This window comes from Corvus kubaryi, unplaced genomic scaffold, assembly GCF_017639235.1.
Source record: "Corvus kubaryi isolate FWS band 111438036 unplaced genomic scaffold, C.kubaryi_AGA036_p1.0 37397, whole genome shotgun sequence".
Lineage (NCBI taxonomy): Eukaryota > Metazoa > Chordata > Aves > Passeriformes > Corvidae > Corvus > Corvus kubaryi.
In genome coordinates, this window is record NW_024581136.1 from 6675453 (window position 1) to 6695114 (window position 19662).

The 19662-nt window shown below is 38.2% G+C and overlaps 2 protein-coding genes across 8 annotated transcripts in view; both read right to left on the reverse strand.

Annotated features, from left to right (window-relative positions):
* XRN1 (5'-3' exoribonuclease 1) overlaps positions 1-8782 on the reverse strand; it is a 42010-nt gene extending 33228 nt beyond the window's left edge. For 2 of the 5 annotated variants that reach the window (XR_006018434.1, XM_042042506.1), the window contains exons 1-9: positions 8575-8778; positions 5725-5957; positions 4359-4456; positions 3896-4005; positions 3664-3774; positions 3351-3433; positions 1046-1133; positions 749-917; positions 467-534 (exon numbers count right to left, since the gene is read on the reverse strand). Coding sequence is in view for 4 of the 5 variants with exons in the window: in XM_042042506.1 (XP_041898440.1) it covers positions 467-534; positions 749-917; positions 1046-1133; positions 3351-3433; positions 3664-3774; positions 3896-4005; positions 4359-4456; positions 5725-5957; positions 8575-8649 (1035 nt within the window). In the remaining variant the exon portion in view is untranslated. Of the gene's footprint in view, positions 1-466; positions 535-748; positions 918-1045; positions 1134-3350; positions 3434-3663; positions 3775-3895; positions 4006-4358; positions 4457-5724; positions 5958-8574 lie in introns of all 5 variants that reach the window. The other 3 variants (XM_042042505.1, XM_042042504.1, XM_042042507.1) reach the window with 2 other exon arrangements.
* A 1150-nt stretch (positions 8783-9932) lies between these two features.
* The window catches only part of ATR (ATR serine/threonine kinase), a 39776-nt gene continuing 30046 nt past the window's right edge, over positions 9933-19662 (reverse strand). For all 3 annotated transcript variants that reach the window (XM_042042281.1, XM_042042280.1, XM_042042282.1), the window contains 12 exons: positions 18861-19003; positions 18369-18466; positions 17056-17288; positions 16233-16367; positions 15416-15616; positions 14958-15101; positions 14059-14209; positions 13211-13367; positions 12928-13081; positions 11838-11989; positions 11484-11589; positions 9933-10516 (listed from right to left, as the gene is read on the reverse strand). In XM_042042281.1, the coding sequence (XP_041898215.1) occupies positions 10343-10516; positions 11484-11589; positions 11838-11989; positions 12928-13081; positions 13211-13367; positions 14059-14209; positions 14958-15101; positions 15416-15616; positions 16233-16367; positions 17056-17288; positions 18369-18466; positions 18861-19003 (1848 nt within the window). In that variant the 3' untranslated portion in view covers positions 9933-10342. The remainder of the gene's footprint in view (positions 10517-11483; positions 11590-11837; positions 11990-12927; positions 13082-13210; positions 13368-14058; positions 14210-14957; positions 15102-15415; positions 15617-16232; positions 16368-17055; positions 17289-18368; positions 18467-18860; positions 19004-19662) is intronic.

Below are 19662 nucleotides of genomic sequence, written 5' to 3' on the forward strand. Positions count from 1 at the left end.
GGATTGAACCCACACCCCTGGCATTAATGGCATCCTGCTCTAGAGGGATTGAACCCACATCCCTAGCATTACTGGCACCCTGCTCTAGAGGGATTGAACCCACATCCCTAGCATTACTGGCACCCTGCTCTAATGAGCTTTGCCCGATACTGCCACACACTATTCAATGGGAAGTGAGCACCACGATTCTACTGGTGAATCCTCATCTGACTTGCAGTACTAAAAGATGCTGGCTAAAGCATAGATCAAATGATTCAATCGTTTTCCTCTTATGCTATGATAGGATCAGACAACAACTGATTGGATTCCATCTGTTCAATGGTAGAACAGCTGATTAAACCACCTGTAAAACACAGTCATTTAACAGTTCACTAAAACAACAGTATGGTGGATTTTAGGATACAATATTGAGTTTAAATTCAACATTCTACACCATTCCGTACAGTGCAATTTAAAAGTTACTTACATCTGACAACCTTGTGAGATATTTCTCAAAACGTTCTAAATTCAGATGCCCATTTTCATTGATATAACCTGTTGAGAAAATGAAGTGTGCTTTTTAACTAACAACTCAACGATTTCAAAATTTGCATTTAAATGCCCCACAGATAATAAAATGCAATTTTGCTGCCTCTCTAAGGAAAGTGTAGTAAATGCTAAACATTCTAATGTGGCAAAAAAGGTCAATAAATACAAATGCAGCAATGTTAATGCTCCTACTTTCCACAGCTGAACATAGTTTTCTCACCTCCCAGTTCTGGCAAGATAGCCATGTATGTTCTATAAAGTAGCGGCAGTGCATCATGATTAATGTGTAAATGAGGTAGATGAGGAATAAAATCATTTCCTACGAGGAAACCCATTAAGATCCAATCATCTATTATCCTTTCAATATCATATTCAAAAGAAATCTTGTCCTGGGGGGAAAAAAACCCAAAAATTAAAAAAGAAAAACACACAGGAGTATAATTTTTATTATCATTTTTGCATAAAGACTTCACACATTCACACATTTTTTTCCCATCTCAGATCCATTAGAACTTACTTTTACTGGGGAAAATTCATAATCAATATATTCTCTCATCAGTGATAAGTGCAGTAAATGAAATGTGGTTTCCTCTGGTGCACATACTCTGTAAATTATTCAAATCACCAAGTTAATTATTTATAAACACACTTTCAACATTAATATTAGTAAGTCCATGGTTACCTAAACCCAAGAATTTTACTAGGATTGTATCTTTACAGAAGAAATAATGCATAAACATTTCACTGAATCTATTTTAGGATTAATCTGGTTTGGTCTACAAAATTTTGCAGTAGAATCTTCTAAATACCAGATGTGACTGTATGGACAAGAACTAACTTACAGAAGAGCTTTGTGGAGTTCCATGTTGCAGTAACTATTTCCTAAATCCTTATCCCATTGCTCAAAAAAGAGAGAAACTAGCCTAACTTGGCACCAAGCCAAATACATTTGAAGGTATTTTCTAACTAGTCTGAAAAAGAACAGAGCATACAGATTCACATCTAAACCAGCTGGGTTACATGTGTAGTCCTTTGAAATGCTTTATGTAAGAGAAGAATATGCTCAACTTGAAAATATGCTCTGTATGTATTATTTTGTGGCTTCAGTGCAGTACTAAAAGAATAACAAACCTACTGGTTGTTTATGGCGTAGCCAACACGTATTCTGCCTTCCTTTTTTCTCTTCACAAAAATTACTCATAAAAACCCTAAGCCAACATTAGCCCCAAATCAGTTAACACCTACACCAAAAGGTTAATGAGCTAAATGATGTATTTTAAATTAATAAAGGACTATTTCACCTTGTAGATACTATAACTAGCTGAGACCATCTCCAACGACAAACCAGTATAAATACTAGTGTATTCACACATAAATAGGAGATTTTAGAAATAATCCTGTAAGGAAGATGTGTGTGATAGCAGTCTTCAGATAAACTCATGTAAGACACACTCTGAGCTACACTGGGCTTCAGAACCAATTGTGTCACATTTTAAATGCAACTTTCATATTGGTTATTAAGAACCTCGGCAACCAGGTTGATGCTATAAGACTCTAGAGACACTCTGCCCCTTACTCTTCATTGCACTGGACTTGAAAAACCTGATAAAACAAGCAATTTCTCTCAATGAAAAAAATTGCAGAGAGATATTCATTTGTATATATTTTTAGGATTTTCAAATTTCCAACTGTAAGTATCCATAAAAGTGACAATATTGACAGAAGACAATTCCTGTAACTTACAGAAGTAAATTCTTGTAATGAGCAAAGTTATTCACAAACAACAATATGGAACAATGCTTGGAGGGGGGGGTGGAATAAATAACAGTTTGCCCTTTGATTTCATACTTTCACTAATTAATCTCTCAAAAAGTAATTACACTCTTTTTTTTCATTATTTTATTTTTTAGAAAGGTAAAAACCAAGGTTTTACTTTGATTAGATGTACGGTCTTTAAAAATATTATAAGGTTGCATGCCAACACTACCTACACCAATGAGTATTAGTGAAACATTGACTGCAAATACTGAAAAGAAAGCTTATTTCTGATGGTCATCATATTGTCCTTGGCAATAAAATATTCCTGTACTAGCAAAAATTATGCATTTATCTAAACATTTATAATTAATCCTGTGTTATCCGAAGTCCTTTTAGTGTCAGAAATGTTTATTTCTGTCTATCCCATCTTCTCCCTTTATGTACCAAATATATGCTTGAGGTCCTTCAAAGAAGGAACTCAGCCACAGTAACAGTTACAAATGACTGTATTATCTCAGAACAGCTTCATGTACATACAGGGCTGTGGAACAAGTCACCTTCTTCTGACTGTTTATAGACCACAAGTTATTTCAATTGAGCAAACCCTGAATAAGAGCATCTACTCAGCCATTTTAAGAGAATTTATTTAAGTAATTTTTCTAGTAATTTACTTACATGCACAAAACCTCAGAGATATACATACATTTTAAAGAGTTAGTATCTGCATAACACAGTTATGGAAACAATGTCAATACAGCCCAGGCTGCTCCATTAATAACATGAAGAAAAAAGTGCAACACACCAAATCTTTAAGGATTTTTTTATCAGCTGTTCTGACAGCATACATTTTTTCATGTAAACCAATTCTAATGCACAATTCAGCAAGCTGATCTCTCTAATTTCATGACTTTTCTGACCCAAAGAATAATCTAAGACTTCATCAAATTACCATGCAATCAATTAAAAAAAAAAAACAAATCACCAAACACGCACCCAGTTTTAGTCACCCAGTATGTTTTGGATTTAATTTCATCATAAATAAAATAAGAGCAAAGTTTATTCACCTTTGAGCCTTTTTACCACCGAATCTGACTTCTTCTCTTAAGAGCGCGAAGTGTGCCTCATGACTTGTTAATCCCAGCATTATCTATTACAAAGAGATATAAGAAAGATCTTACTTTTGAAATTTTTTTTAAAGCTTTCAAGCAGTATAAAGAAATTCTGTTCTGTTTCATTACAAATTCAAAAGTTTTCAGGTACACAAAATTACATGCTTGTTTCAAACCATTTTAGAACCCTTATGAGCTTTGGAAGATATCAAAGATGTACACACACTTGACAAATTCCTGTTGTTTGTATTATTTTAGTTGCACATACCAAATCAGCATCTAAGCCATAGAGACAGTGTCTTGTGTTTGGATCATGATGGGGCTTTGCTTTTTCTGATCTGATGAACTCCATAATTTTGTGCTCACCTTCCCCTGGAGTCTGGACACAAAAAACAAAACAAAACAAAAACCCCAAAAAAGTCACCAAAAAAATTCAGCCTAAGTATTACTCTATAAAATAAGAATTTATTTAAAATAAGATAGTAAGAAAACATAATGACCTCATGCCCTGATAAGTAGACTGTTATTCCTTGCCAAGATTTGTCTGTGGAAATCTTCATATTTACAAAATATTTAAGATGCTCATTCAATCTGGCCATGAATTCAGTTCCTGAAAACAGAAATCTAAGTTAAAAACAAAGCTTTTCACTAATTTGCATTTACATACCAGAAGTATTAAAAAAAACCCCAACAAATAAAACTTCTGCCAGAGATGAAGGGGATGACTGGTTTCTTTCCTAAGACATTTCACTTTTTACATCAAAGTCTAAAAAATTTTTAGAATGAGACAGTATTCCAACCCCACTGAATGTTACTAAAACTTTTGTTACAAACTTACTTAAGGCTTTATTGATTTCGTCTTCTAGTTTTTAAAAAAACATGCCTTAAGATAGGAAAATACTAACAAAATACAAATGCAAAACCATAAACACTTGAATTTAAATAGCTGACAAATTATCTTACCTGGTGTAATACAGTTGGAGTCGAATCTGGCTTCTGTAGGGAGAGTTTCTCCCTTTTCCAACGCTTTTTTTATTTTCTCTTCTGCCTCTTTTGCTGATCTGAAACAAACAGCATTGGAGAGAGAGTAAAGAATGAATCATCTTATTCAAATGTTAATATCCTAAGTACAGCTTTTTGACAAAATAAATATAGTTGATTTTTTAAAGTGCATCAAAAATAAAAAAGGAAAGAATTTAACTCCTGAATAGAGTTTGAACTTATTTCTGATACAACTAAGGTGGCTTAAAAATAGCACTTTTTTCACAGAAATGATGACAATCTGTCACTACTCAGATGCAGTTAGTATTTAGATTAGCAAGGTGATCATACAATGGTTGATCACAATGAATGGCTATTAATGTTGAAACTGTGGGAATATTTGGTATTTAAACATCTGAAAATGCTATCCCAGAACAAAAATTGTAACATAGTTAAACAAAGCAGCAGGTGTGGAATTCCAAGGGAGTCACGAGTGAACTAAAAATTTATCACGCCCAGTAATGGAGACACTAACAAACGTCATTCCAGACTTTCTTGGCCAAGAATTTCTTAAACACTTCTGAATCAGAAGTAGAGAAACCACCAAAGTCTTACGTTTTTGTCTGGCTCTCAATTCTACTTCAATTTTCTATTTAGAACTCTTAATCTCTTCTTCATCTCAACCTCCTTTATTTCTTAAAGAAAAAATTACATCAAAAACTAAACCACACAAAAAAATTGAGTTGCTTGAAAATATTTTCTCTTGTTCCTTTCCCCCTGTTTGTTTATTCTGAATTTCACTCACCATCCCTGTACTGTGTGACCACTGCTTTTATTACTTACAGCAATCTTAAAAAAGCTTCCAAGTCTCCCAAAACATTACTGTAATTCTTAATCTACTTGTAGCTCTGTATCTGAGCTCGCTTAGTAACTGGTATCAACAGGAAATCAGTTTCATTAGAAACTTGATTTTTTCTATGACTTCCATTACAGCTACCAAAAAGGCATATCTAGAACTAGCATTCACAAATAGCAAAGACTCACAGGTTATGAAGCATCTGGAAACATCTCTACAAGCTCCAGTGCAGAGTGATTTCACAGAAAATTTTGTAAGGAAAAGCTCCCCTTGTCACCATGCACCACATGCACAGAGAAAAATTTACGTAACAAGCAAACTTTCCTTTTGGAATCATGATTTTAACATTTTAGAGGTAGTTACCCTCATTCAATTAAAGTTACTGCCAAAGGCACAACCACTCATAAGCTCTTACTTTTCATGGCACATTTAAGTAAGTGGGTTTTTAAGTGTTTACTATCCTCAAGACAGAGTCAGAACTGATTTTCTTACCTAAAACGTCTCCCACGCTGCTGATTCATTTTTGCTCTTGGAGCTACTCCATCAACTGCCATAAAGAAAACCTTTCTTGGTTTAATAATGCGAAACAGTACTTCCAAATAGTGAAAAATATTGGCAAAAATCTTATCTTCTGAGATTCTGAAGTGGACATCATCATCATTTGGATGTGAACACTGATGTATAATGCCATTCATGTCCAGGTATAAGTTGTCAAATTCTGGAATCTACAAATGCCACAGTTAGTACCAACTTGGTGAATGCAACCACTGCCCAAGGCACAGCTGAGAGCACTGAACTCTGGAAATGAGCTGAGGTGGGAAGACCTCCGTGGAACTTCCAGCACACCAACAGGCAGAGTAAGAATATCTGGACTGGGTATGGGTTTGCCTGCACATGCAATCTGTTACTATTATTTTTTTCAGTGAGCCAAGTCAGCTGAACAGATTCCTATCCTATCCTGGCTGTTTCTGGAACCTCAGGACTTTTGTCCCTGTGCTCAGGTTGTATCTTCTACAACCAAAATCACTGTTTTCAGGAAGATTTTTTTTCATTTTATAAGCCTGCACATTTAATCGATTCAACCTTTCACAGCTGCACTACAAACAGCAAAAACTACAAAACTGAGTATGCAATTTCCAACAGTATTTCCAAGCAAACCTGGCTTAAGAAGCTTTAGAGTTCTCCCCCTGCTCAGCAGTTCCTACCCTGACCACTGCATGCTGTCTCATCAGCTATGCTTGTGAGCACCTGAGTCTAGAGAGTGGCAATTAGCACCAAAAGCAGAGAGTTAGCAACGACAACATCAACTTCTTACCCAGACTTTCTAAACAGACCTCCTTTTTGTTTCTAGTTCTCTGCTCTTCTAACAGCCTTATCTGTAGCAGTCACACTTTCTTTTAAAGGAAAAAAAAAAAACCCTCCCCAGATGTACACAAGCAACATACAGGGAACAGACACTGTTAAATGTATGATGCAAAAGGGCCAGTACTACCTCTGTGTTACCAAAATGTACCACAAGAGCAACTGGCATTAAACAAATCTATTCCTTAACCCCCCCAGTATGACTCTTCATAAAAATCCTCCATCACAACTGGAAAAAGGCATTGCCAACTAGTTTGTTACAATTTTCTGCGGCACTGCTGCTGACACATCTTTACCTAAATTTGAAAGGCACATTGTTGGGCTTGTATTTATCCTCCAGATGCAAGAGAAATGTAACTGTTTTAGAAAGAAGAAATAGTAAAGAGGAGAAATTAGAAATAGGATCAGGAATGATCCCCACTCAAGTGCTGTAACTAGTGTTCTGCTGCACATCATGATCTTTAGTATGGTTAAATTCAGTAACCAAACTGCTCTCAGTGCTTTCAGATAAGACAACTGGGCAGTGCACAGGCAGCATTTTAAAGAGACAAAAACTAAAGCTTTTATATGGAGGCAAAATACATAAAAAGTCCTATGTTTTCTTCAAGAAGCACAGGCATAATATGATTTAACAATAATGCTGTTTTACATGGATAGGACTTTTAATTTGGTTGTGGGTTTTTTGGGTTTTTTTCTCTTAGCATCTACTCTAGATATCAGTTTGTACATTCAAATGATCTGGAAGAGTTAAGTCGTGTTTACTGTTTATCTTAAGAGCTCTAACTGTCTCTTTCAAGGGGTAGCACCCCCTGCTGCCATCCCCCTGGTTAGAGCAGACACTGCTGCCTCTTCAGCTTGCCACAGTTCTTCAGCACAAGTTGAAAGATGTGTGAGCAGCCCAGGCTTCTAAGAAAACAGCAGGAAAGGCAGCATACAGTGCTGCCGCCTTGCTACACAGATAGCATTAAACACTTCAGTAAAGCCCAACAAATCATAAGCAAAGACCTAAGCTTTGTAAACTGCTTTGAAACTAGCAGGAAAGGCCAAACATCCAGGCTGGGAATCACTTCAGCTGGGCATCTTAGTTACACTGACATAACAGCTATTTAATCTTTAAAAATCACAGGTGTTTAGGGACAATGTATTAATATTCAAACACACTCTCAATTATAACCCAATCTCAGAACATCCTTATTCAATCTATGAAACCACATCTATGACAGCAGCTGAAAATGATAATTAGAAAAGCTTGTATACAACAGGTACCAAACATGACATCTCTGAAAACATGACGTCTTTGTCCAGCTGTCAGAAGTATCATTTACGGCTTTCCTTTCCCAGGCTTGAACATACTTCCCGGTTTAGCTGCTAACACAAGCTGTCCGACGCAGGCGACAACAAGGAAACGCAGCAGAGCTGTAAAACCTGTCCCTCGTCATTACCGCGCCATTGGCCGTCAGCAGCTGTAACTTTTCTGACCCCAACAAGGAGTAAACTCCGACCTTGGGCTCCCCGCGGGTGCGAGGCCGCCGGGTGCTGAGGCAGCACCGCGGAGCTGCGGAGGGGAACCAGAGACAAGGAAGCGAGCCCGGCTGTACTAGTTATAGCGGGGCAGCCGGGCACCGCCACGGGCCGGCAGCCGCCGCGGGCTGGCCATTCCCGGCCAGCGGCGGGCTCGGCCCAGACAGTCAGGCTGTCAGGGGGCACCGAACCCCTCGCCCGCTCCCCAACGATCGCCCACCGCCATCCCACCACTTTCGGCCGTTCCGAGCGGCAGGTCCCGCCGAGCTGCAGCCGCCCCCCTGCGCCGCCCCGACTGTCGGCGACCCGGCCTGGGCTGGGGCTCGGTTCCGCAGGGCCGACCAGGACCGAGGCCCGCGCGCTCGTCCCCCACCCTCGTCCCGCCGAGGGGCCGGTCGGGACCCCCACCCCCCCCGGGGCGGGCCCGTGTCAGGCAGCGGCGCTCCGTCCCCAGCTCACCTGATGCTCCTTCAGCACCTGGCTGAGGCAGGGGTACCGCTCCGAGATCCACCGGTAGAACTTGGGAATCCCCATGGCCACAGCTCCCCGCCACCCTCACAGCCCCGCCGGAACCAAACACCGCGGGCCGCGCTCCGCCCTCCTTCCGGCGCGCCGCGCTGACAGCGGCCGAGCGCCCGCACCACCGAGAGCGAGCGGGCACAGAGCGGCGGCGGAGCGGGGCGGGCCCGGCCGGGGCGGGGCTGGCGCCGGGGCGGGAGCGGGGCGGGCCCGGGCCGCCTCCCGCCCCTTGGCCGCGTCACCGCCGTCCCCCGTACGCAGGGCCTGGGAGCGCAGCGAACGCGTGCGACCCCTCACCCTGCCCCCCCCCGGGCCCCAGTCTCCGCGCCCCGGGCAGCAAATCTGCTCCCCGCGCGATGGCGACGCCCGGTGCAACAGCTCCCTGGGCGCCTCTCTGCGCTCCGATAAACTGGTAAAGCCTGGAAAAACCACAGAACGCCAGCACTCACACACCACACTGGAAAAGATCGTAGTATGTTCCAAGTATTTTACTAGGAAAACTCGTCACGTTTATGGGACAGTGACAACACTTCTAGATTACCCACTAGATCGACAGAGAAACAAACGCCCTAGAAGCAGTTCAAAAACCATTATTTTACTCTCCCAAACCTCTGGATTTCAGCTGAACAGAACAAACACTCGAGCGTTACACCACAGTGTGAGCCTGTGATCAAAACCTAACAGCATTGTTTGTCTCTCAGAATAGCGGAAACAAAACCACTGTACAAAAATTCTAATGATAGCCTACTGTGGGTTAAAAGGGTATAATTTTTCCCTATCTCCCCCCCTAATTTCCCTACAATTTGGATGCCTAGAAAGCAAGCATTACTGTAAGTTAGTATTTGCTTGTCAACCATATTTATTTAGTCTACTCTTGTCTGTGTTAAAACGCCTTTTTTGAAATGGAGTCTGAAAAACACTCCCTGGAGCCGTGCTTTTTCCAAGGGAGGGAAGAGGGGCTGTGCAGAGCTCTCATGAGCCTACAGGGATGTTACAGTCACAGGTACAATCACCTGCCTACTGTCCTGGCATTACAGCCGCACTGCCAGGGTTCTCCAGCTCCCAGCTCTGTGTGGTGGCCTTCAGGAGGGTTTCTTAGAGCACTGCACTCAAGGGTTCAGAACATCGTACCACTTTACCAGTTTACTCATGCTAAGATTTAAGATCCCAAAAGCTTTCCTAGACATAGCCGGGCTACATGGAAGGAAGCTGAAGAAAAGTCTACTGCTGGAAAGAAAGACTATTTTTAGAAAGCCCTTCTGAATACGAGTAGGAAAAGTTGAAATAACCACTCTACATCATATCAATATTAAACTTTATTGTCATATTTTCTAATCTAAGCTAAATGAGAAAAATGTTTACAAAAATACACAGTACTTTATAGAGTACATCTTTCAACATCATGAAAATTTTTCTTATAGTCAGAGTAAGACACTTGCAGAGACTTGCATAGGCTAATTTTTAAGCAGTTCTTATGTACTGCCTTCTACATGTGTGCGAAAGGTAAGTCCTAACACCTTACACATCTGCATTCATAGCATTCCTGCAAGGGCACTGTACATTTTACACAGATTTTGGATGACCAGAAGACGACTTCTGCTTGCAGCCAGAAATCAACAGAAGTAACCAGGTACCACTGATTCATTCCTTCCCAACAATATTATAGCTACAGCACTTGTGGATGGTATCATTCCAAATGGAACAAATTTCACATGTATGGAGCCCAGCCCATATACATCTGGCAGAGCAAGTTGTCATCACTTGCTTCTTGAATGAGGTAATGAACATGTCCTTCAATAGATAAAGGTAATCCTTTGATTCTGTTTCTAGTCTTAATGACACCTTGCAGCCGTTGTTCTATATCAAGGACATGGGTTTTGGCCTGGAAAGAAGAAAAAAAAAAAAGGTACTATTCATGAACTTCCACTTCTCAAAATAAAACCAGTATTTGTTAGGATATGTTTGAAATCATAATTAATACAAAATCCAGATGTCTATACCAGCTACACTGAAAATAAAGGCTACTCTTTTGTTGGGGAAGATGAAACAGGAAAGCCTTATAAATATGATTGCCTGACAAAAGATTTTGAGAATATGAAAACTACAGACAACATCGAAATGAAAGCCACTTTTGAAATACCAAGTCTTAGTTACTGAACAACTAGAAAACAATGGTATGGCCAACTGAAGGTAATCCCCTCTTGATGGAACAATACCCTCTGCTTGCAGGCAGGTCCAAGGGTCAGAGCAGACCCTACTAGCTCAGCAGAAGGGGTCCAAAGAGTAGTTTTTAGAAGTTAAGATGTAACACTCTATGGTAATATAAGAACTCTTATAGGCTGTATGTAAATGCCATAGGATTTGTATCTTGTATTAGATTGGTTAGTGACAATTAGAATATTCAGTACAGAAGATGATTTATTGTATTGTAACCAGGACTTCACCATTCCATTCTATTCTCATCACTTCTTCTTCACTCTCTTTGCTCTCGCTCTCTCTTACCCGCTTACTCTCTTGCTCTCCTGGGCCTGCTCCGAGCTGCAGTTGGCAGCTCTAAGCAGTGCCCCTATACCCATGCCCTTTGCACTAAACCGCATGTTCCAAGATCTGCCTATAGAGATCTCGTCACCGTCCGTCTCCGTCCGTCTCCAACCGTCAGTACAGGCTGAACCCCAAAGTCCTACACTCTTTATAGATAAAAATGATGAACAGAGAGATGACAAAGAACAACCAGAGAAATTTTTAAATGAAAGGAAAAAGACAAAGTTTCAATTAGAAAATACGTAATTCGTAACAATAATGGACATTTGACATTTGAATATCTTAGGTTGTGTTTGTTTTAAACTCACCTTTTCATTGACAACTTCTCCAGTTTCGTTCACCTGGGCTTTTGTATTCCCTTTAACAGGTTTACTCCATTCCACAAGAGGATCATGGAGAAAAGTCTTTAAGACACTAAATAAATTAAGAAAATTATATCATACATAAAATATATTTAATTTTCAAAACACAAACACTGACAGGAGTCTGTAGTTAGTGCTGAATATTTCTACTGCTTTATATTTAGCTCCATGTCATGGTGAGAGTGAGCTGCAGGATAGGCATATGCTGGAACTGGCATATATATTCCCCAGCAGTTAGTGTTTCACGCGTTTAGACTACAGACAGCTTTTAGGAGTTTGCAGCAAAAGCAGTTGCCATACCTCATCAGAGGCTCCCTTTGATCACGCATCAGCCTCATGGTGACTTCACAGGCTCTTCGGAAGAGACCTTCTGTTCCCATCGGACCCATCCCATTAACCATGTTGTGAGTGAGCCGGAAAGGAACGATTTCCGGAACTTCAAAAGTTTCTCCCTTTACATTGATAAAAAAAGGTATGCCCTGGGTGTTTTAAGCATTATTAAAGAATAACATTTGCAATGGTTTTAGTTTTTTTTCCCCATCTTTGTCAGTGGCAGTTTCCTAGCTGGCAAGAGATGCTTGCTCAGATCCAAGTCCTACTCCGGTAAGGGGAAATTACAGTGAGTAAAGGATAACATTATCCAAATAACCTCTTTTTCCCTGTTTTAACACACTAATACAGGGTATAAAATTTTGTTCTTAAATACATATTTATGCTCTTTAGTCTCATTGCAAAATGCTAACTTTTCTTTTCTAAAATGCAAGTTTGCTTAAAAACATTTTTTTTAAATTAAGTGTTGTATAGGACACTTTAGACTACTTAGAAAGAAACCAGAAGAAATAACCCAACAATATTTCTACTTCACTTATCTGAATTAAAAAGGCCACAAGTCCCACACCAAAAGCATCTTTCAACTGAAACACCAAAATTCCAAATCCCAATCTGGTTGGCAATTTCTGCAGTTTATTTTTATAGAACTGTTGGACTTTTTCTGCTGAATTTGTGTGAGAAAGAACAAGAAACTCTCCACAACAGCAGAATTCTGAATGTAGCAATTGCAGTTTTGTTTAGAGGGTGATGGTGGAGAGAGGAGAATCACAAAAGATAAACAGTCCAAAATTTGGGCTATTTTAGTGTATCCACATCAGATAATCTGATACTGGCTAAATCAAAAAGTTGGTTTTCGCTGAATGCAGCATACAGAATCCTCTGCAGCTCACATTTTCTTTATATACCCCAGGCTTTTTTGCGTATAAATAAGAGACGAGTAAGAGAAAGAACACAGCAGATAGGCTTAAGTAAAAACATGAAAAAACCCCCAGGACAGTAGAAGTTTATAACTTATATGCATATAAAATACAGAGCATGTTCAGCAATTGGCATTTCTCACCTTGTTGAAAAGGCAGTTGAAATCCACATGCACACACTCCCCAGTGAAAGAATCAAACAAGATGTTCTCCCCGTGCCGGTCTCCCAGCCCCAGGATGTACCCCACCATGGACATGACGGCAACGGATCGGCAGTAGGCTGACCTGCTGTTGTACCTGTGGGAATACAGAAGGCACGTCTGAGTCACTGCCTTGGATGAGCTGTCCCTATTCTGTAGTCCCATTAATTCTTCGGGAAATATACAAAGTAGATGTTCTTGAGCCGGTCCAATCCTGGTCACTCACCATGAAGTAGGGTCAGGAAATGTCCTAAGAAACCATTCATGAAAGACGGGAGGATGACGAGGCAGAAGGACCTCTTTGAACATTTTCAGCTTTTCAGGCAAAGGTGCTGACTTTGGAAGCATGTGCTGCCGCAGTTCTTTTCCAGTCATATAGATACCTGCAACAGACTTCCTCATTTAGGCAAAAGAAATCCCCAAACATAAAGCTTTGTATGTGCTATTACAATATGGTAATTTAGAGAAAATGAATGTCTCCATAAAGTTGAAATAAATGATCAAATGAAAAATAATCTATAAACCATGTTGACTGTGGGACACAGGAAAGTTTTTCCCCAAACTTTTATTGCACTGACCAGAAAGCTGCTTTGTTAACAAGAAATTCAAAAGAAAACTGATCTTTTCTCTGGAAAGCTGCTGTACTCTTAATCTTGATTCAATTGTATATTATTTTAATTATCTCACTAAATGTAACAGAAATGAAAAATAACAAATCAAATCTAAAGAAAAAGTTCACAGTATTTTTTATTATTCAGTGCTGCACATACATTCCCATGCTGCTGGCACTGCTGCTGAAACAATTTACGTCACTGTATGTAAGAAAGTATTGAGATGCATGTGGTATCAGTTCTTGTAAGGAACTTGTTCATTCCGGGCACCAACTCTCTTCCATTTAAGAGCAAAAGTCTACCACTCACATGAATGATTATATATTGCAGATAGTTAAATACATGCGACTACATCTTCCTAGAATTTAGCCCGATTCTTGCCATTTGTTTCATTTACTTATTAAAATACAAGCCCTTTAAAAAGATCTAAAAACTTTTACTATAGTCTAATATTTTTCTTTACCTTTCTCCTTATAAAGTTTTATCAGGATATTTCTTAGACCAGCAGTGTTATTCACCCACTCAATTATGCCACATTCATCATTTAATGGAATCACTGCGTAGGTGCGAATATGGAGCTCTCGCCTACGAGACTCTGCATCTTTTCTTAAGCACTATTCACAAAAGAAAAATGAGATTCACTGATAACACAGATAGGAACAAAATGGATCTATAGCATTTACATTCTATCTATAACTACTTTCCAATCACACAATCTGGAATTTACAAATCTAAGCTTCACAGTCTGCAGTAGGTCAAATGCAAGCAAAATGTGCATCTGTTCTCCAAAGTAAATTTAAAAAAAAAGAGGGTTTTGCAATAAAATAGTCAAACTGCATAACTTGTACATGGCTTAAATCCTTTAAAAGCAGTATTTGAAATAAATCTTTTAGTGTTTCAGAGATGCTGTCATTTGCTTTAACCTCATAGAAGACATGGTACCTTAAGCATATTGTTAAGAGGAAAATACAACCAAAATAAGAGGTATGGCAACACTTTAGTATGAAAAGATTAATTTACCTATTTTTTATAAAATCTGTTAGAAATTACTAAATAAGAAATATTAAGCATGACAGCAGAAAGTTTACAGGTATTTATTTACTGTAAATAACCTGTCCTCTCTATTTTTGCTGGGATAAGCAATTGTTTTGGCAGAATATTGTAATTTGTTATTGTTTCCACAAGTCTGTAACAAGTCATACATTTTCAATTGCTAGTGGTTTTCACTGAAAAAAGGTATTTTGTACCAGTTTTCTTCCAGTGAGCTTTATCTCAAGCTAAATTGGCTTTTTTTTGTTAAATAGCTCAGTGTTCTGTCCTGGTCAATAAGTATAATGCATCTGATTGTCTCACTCATCAAACCTTATTAATAAGGGAGTTGAATTCCATCAGCCGACAGTCTTTTCTTAGATCATCTTTAGGCTTGCACATCATAATGTAAGATTTCCCATCTGAACCTTTCAAGGTGATCTTTTTTGGCTTTTGAAGTGAGGCAAGAATTTCCACCTAAAGAAAAATGAAGTTTTTTACTAACTTCTCTATCGGATTATCCAAAATAAAGTGTGTAATTGTAATAAACCACTGCAACCAATCGTGTTAGCATTCCCATGGTGCTGCAGCACATTAACCTCAGACCAAAACTTTATCTAAGTGCCAAGAGGCCACACCTGCCTCAGGCTGCTGTGACAGAAGCAACTCAGTTTCCACAAGAGTAATTATGGAATCTCCTATTAGTTCCTCCCATTTCTAGGGAAAACACGTATTTGCAGCTACATTTGTTTAACATGAAGTGAAAAAACATGTGCCAACTAGAGCCTTACCGCATCATCAAAGCCTGCAATGTAGGCCCAGCATCCGGGAAAAGGGTCATGGTTAGCATGGGTACCAGGAATTGAAGGAAGAGTCGGTATCATTACAGATTGTAAGGGAATGAGAATTTCACTGAATGTGTGCTCTTCTACTAATCTTTTCAGTGTTTTGAAATGAATATTCATGCTTAATGTTGAGCTGTTTCCATCAACCTTGAAAAAAATGTTGATCAAAGTTAACAATAACATTTAAAATTAACACTTAAAATAATACTGCTGTTTCACATTAACTAATAAATAATAAATGCTTATTGTAATTAAAAAAACCAGCAAGCTACATTGCAAATTAAATAATCCAGAAGTAATATATCTGGCTGTTATGGCAGACTTATTTTTCACTTTGAATATAAATACAGAAAAATGAAAGAATTCATTTAGTTTTACCTTTATTATCAAATTAATTTGTTCATAAGAGCACACTCACCCTATTTTTACAGTAAAACTCTGAAAATTAATGGACATGAATATGTGAAAGTACAAAACAATGTAAAGCCCATGCACTGTGAAACAAGCCATTATGTACTGAAATATTTTACAATGTGCTCGATTGAGAGCTATTTTGAATCTTTTACAACACAGTGTAGTTTCTGCTGAACTGCAGTAATATTACGAAGTAATGTAATTATATCTATGTATAAGTATTAATATATTATTATTAATATTAATATAATTAATATTATGAATTGGCTAATGAAAGCAATCAGAAGCAGCTTTTGCATTACATTCTTGAATAATCCTATGACACGCATTAATTTATTTTTGTAAGTACCGGTTTGTTGCAGAGTTCCAACAGCTTGTCCGTAAGGCGTGTGGCATCTCCAATAAATTTTCCTAAAGATTCCTTCATGTGAATAGCTCTGTTTAGAATTTCCTTACATCTATTGACACGCATAGGGTAAGAGGACTGAAAAAAAAGTAAAGTTAAAATTTATTAAACAATGAGTTGAAGAATCTCCCCCCCCCCAGTAATTCTTTCCTCTACTTATTGCTTATCATATTTAATATCTGGAGAAGGATGTGCTTCAATTGTGGCACTGTTACTGGGTGTGCGTGGGGGTTATTACTTCTGAAACCATTCTTGGGAGTCCCACAACATAAAGGCCAATATTCGAGAATATGTCAATGTATCCTGAATGTTATTTCACCAGACTAAAGAAAGAGCATTCATCATGCTTCCCAGTCTGCTTTGGAATAACCTTACTGCCAAATACTTAGTAGTACATCTATCTACTAAGTTGAGTATAAAACTGAAAGTACTGTAACACAATTAGTAAATGAAACAAAATCTGTTGCTCATAACTACACAATTCATCAGCTATTTGTTATTCAAATTTCCTTTCCTAATATACCATACAAGTTTAGATGCACATTAGCATTCCAATTTGGAACATTTAAACTGTAATATCTGAATTAAGACTGCAATAAAATATTTTGCAGTGATGGCATTGATATCCTCTTCCACAACACTGTATCACAACACTTAAACTCTCAATTCCTTCTTATCAGCTTAGAGTAAAATAGGTTATATTTACATTTCTGAGAAAAGCAGTTTTGTAAACTTAATAAAGGTGTAGCTATACATATCAAAATACCTTGGACACAGCAGTCATCATCCACATTGCTTGCTGTGGATAGGCTAAAAACACTTTAGCAACAATCACCATCAGAACTGCAAAGACTTCATCATGAGAATGGCAGATTCGGGAGATGAGCTGAGAAAAGGCTGTCAGGAACTGGTAAGGTGCCAGGTGATTGGTGTGCTCTGTAATCACCTTGTTTATTTTAGCCAGATCATTTTTCATTTGAACACGTTCTGAACGACCAGCTGAAAAATAAAAGGAAAAGACTATGTTCCTGGTTTTCCCCACTGGAAATGGAAAGTCATTTAAACCAAGCCTATAGAATAATAGCAATTTTCATAAGCCAAAAAAACCTGAAGGCAACAAAAAAGCTCCTACCGTAAAGTTCTTTTTAACACAGCATACAGTGACTGAATACATATGCTATTTAACTAAGCAGAATACCAGGAAATTAAAAGCTCTCTTTACACTCTTAAAATGACTTCTCTAAAATGATACAATGGCATAGAACAAACTAAAAACACTCCATGTATTTGCCTGGTAAAAGGATTCCAATGTTCTTTAGTGGAGAGGAAATGAAGAAAGTCTTTCCATTGGATGAAATTAGCACATCTGCTCCGATCTCCGCCCCTGCACCTGAGGGCCCAGCATGAGTTTCACAGCAGCACCTCAGAGAGCAGGACCTGATGTGCCTGCAGCCAAACACAGTTGACCTAAGTGTGTAGAATGAGGACAAGATCAAGGAGCACAACTGTCTGCTTCACTCCAGACCTGCAAGCAATGTTTGCAATTTTCATTTGTACCAAGATCTCCCACCCAAAATGCATCTGTGGTGTTAGTTTCACATGCCTTCCTGCTCCCTGCCTACAAGATTTTTTTTTCCCCTTCATTTCAGTAAAATGAGGGGTAAAATTTCAGTAAAATTCCGAGTGGAACCAAAACAAATTGGAAAAAAGCCCCAAAGCCTAACACTTTACTGTAGCAAGTGCATACAAAACTACTACTCATCACTCATGAGACGACTCAAAAATGGTGACCAAGGGCATGCAAGGATTTTCCCTATATGTATTTAATGACTTCAGTTACCCAAGGAACAATGCTGTCTCCTTATATTATTTTTAAAATCTGGAGGATTTAATTAAAATAATTAATACTCTCCTGCATATTAACATCCCGTATTTAACAAGAATAGTAGTACTTTCTTGTTTCCATATAGCCTCAGGCAATAAATCTAAACAAAGAACTGCAATTATACTTCACTGTTCTTTCAATCATCTATTCAAAAGAATGACATGGGAACTATGTACTGGGAAAAAATGTTCTACCTTTATCACATTCATATGCTTTTGCTCCAAAGTCCAGCCATAAAGACAGCATTCTTGGCATTGACTGATAGATGAATTGGTTTCCATACTGTAGAGACCTGTGATTACACATTTAAATCAAAGTATGTTAATGATGTATATTAGAAGTAAGAAAAATTTTACATTCATATTTAACATTCCATTCTAACTTTAGAAATTTATGTCAGCATTTTAATGCATCTGCAACAACCAAAAATATACAAAGGGTTTGTTTTTACTACTCAAAACCACAGATGAAACAATTAACTGTCTGACAGAAGACAGACAATTGTTTAGTGAAAAAAATTAATTAGGTATGAAAAAAAAAGGAAGCATGCAGTATTTTGTTTTACAATACTGCATAAAAATTTGAGTCAGTCTGAATTGGTGAAAGACAATATATTCCTACAGAAATGTTTTTTCCCAGTATAATAATCATCCTTCTATAGAAACTAAGCAAAGTTCCCCTCTAACCTGCCAAAGTGATGAACTATGTATCTAATCAGATCTCCTTGTTTTTCCATCTTGTTGTCAGTTACCATCGGCATTAATTTATCATAGTACTTTGCAAGATAAAAATGTCCATCTTCCCATTCTGGCAAGAAAACTGTAACATCCTGTAACAAAATCAAAATGAGATAATTACTTTTGAGAGGATGCTAACTTAAAAATAAAAAATAAAAAAATTATTCTCAAGAAACAAGCATCTTGTATTAGTTACATTGTGCAGAGTACATGCAAAAAAAAGTATTAATTCTTAACCCTGTAACTCCAAAAATTCTAACTTTGCCTCAAGATAATTGCCTCTACAAACTAGAAGTCTTTTGGCTTTGAATGCCTTTTGGGTTTGGAGACAGCAAGACAATTCAAGACAGAATGATATGGGATTCCTGAACTAGGAAAGATCACACTTTCATTAAAATCAGGTTCCTGATCCTAATAAACTCAGTACTGAGTTTCTTAGAGCTTTTTGAAAAGTGAAACAGCAGGATGTTAACAGTTGGACCCGATGATCCTTCTGACCTAAATGAATCTATGATTCCACATTTTTCACGTTTCTGTTCTCCTTCTACATCATGATGTTTAAAAGAAAAACAAAAAATTGTGTGACGTATCAGAAAAGAGGTAAGTTGGTGAGAGGCACATCCCTTCTCTAGTAACACTGGTTTCTTTCCTGTGCCAATACTTAGCAGAGAGTTCTGAGCATTAGTGTTTCCGTAAAATCCACAGAAATTTCTTTTGTTTTCATTATTTCAACCTTCATTTGATTTAATAC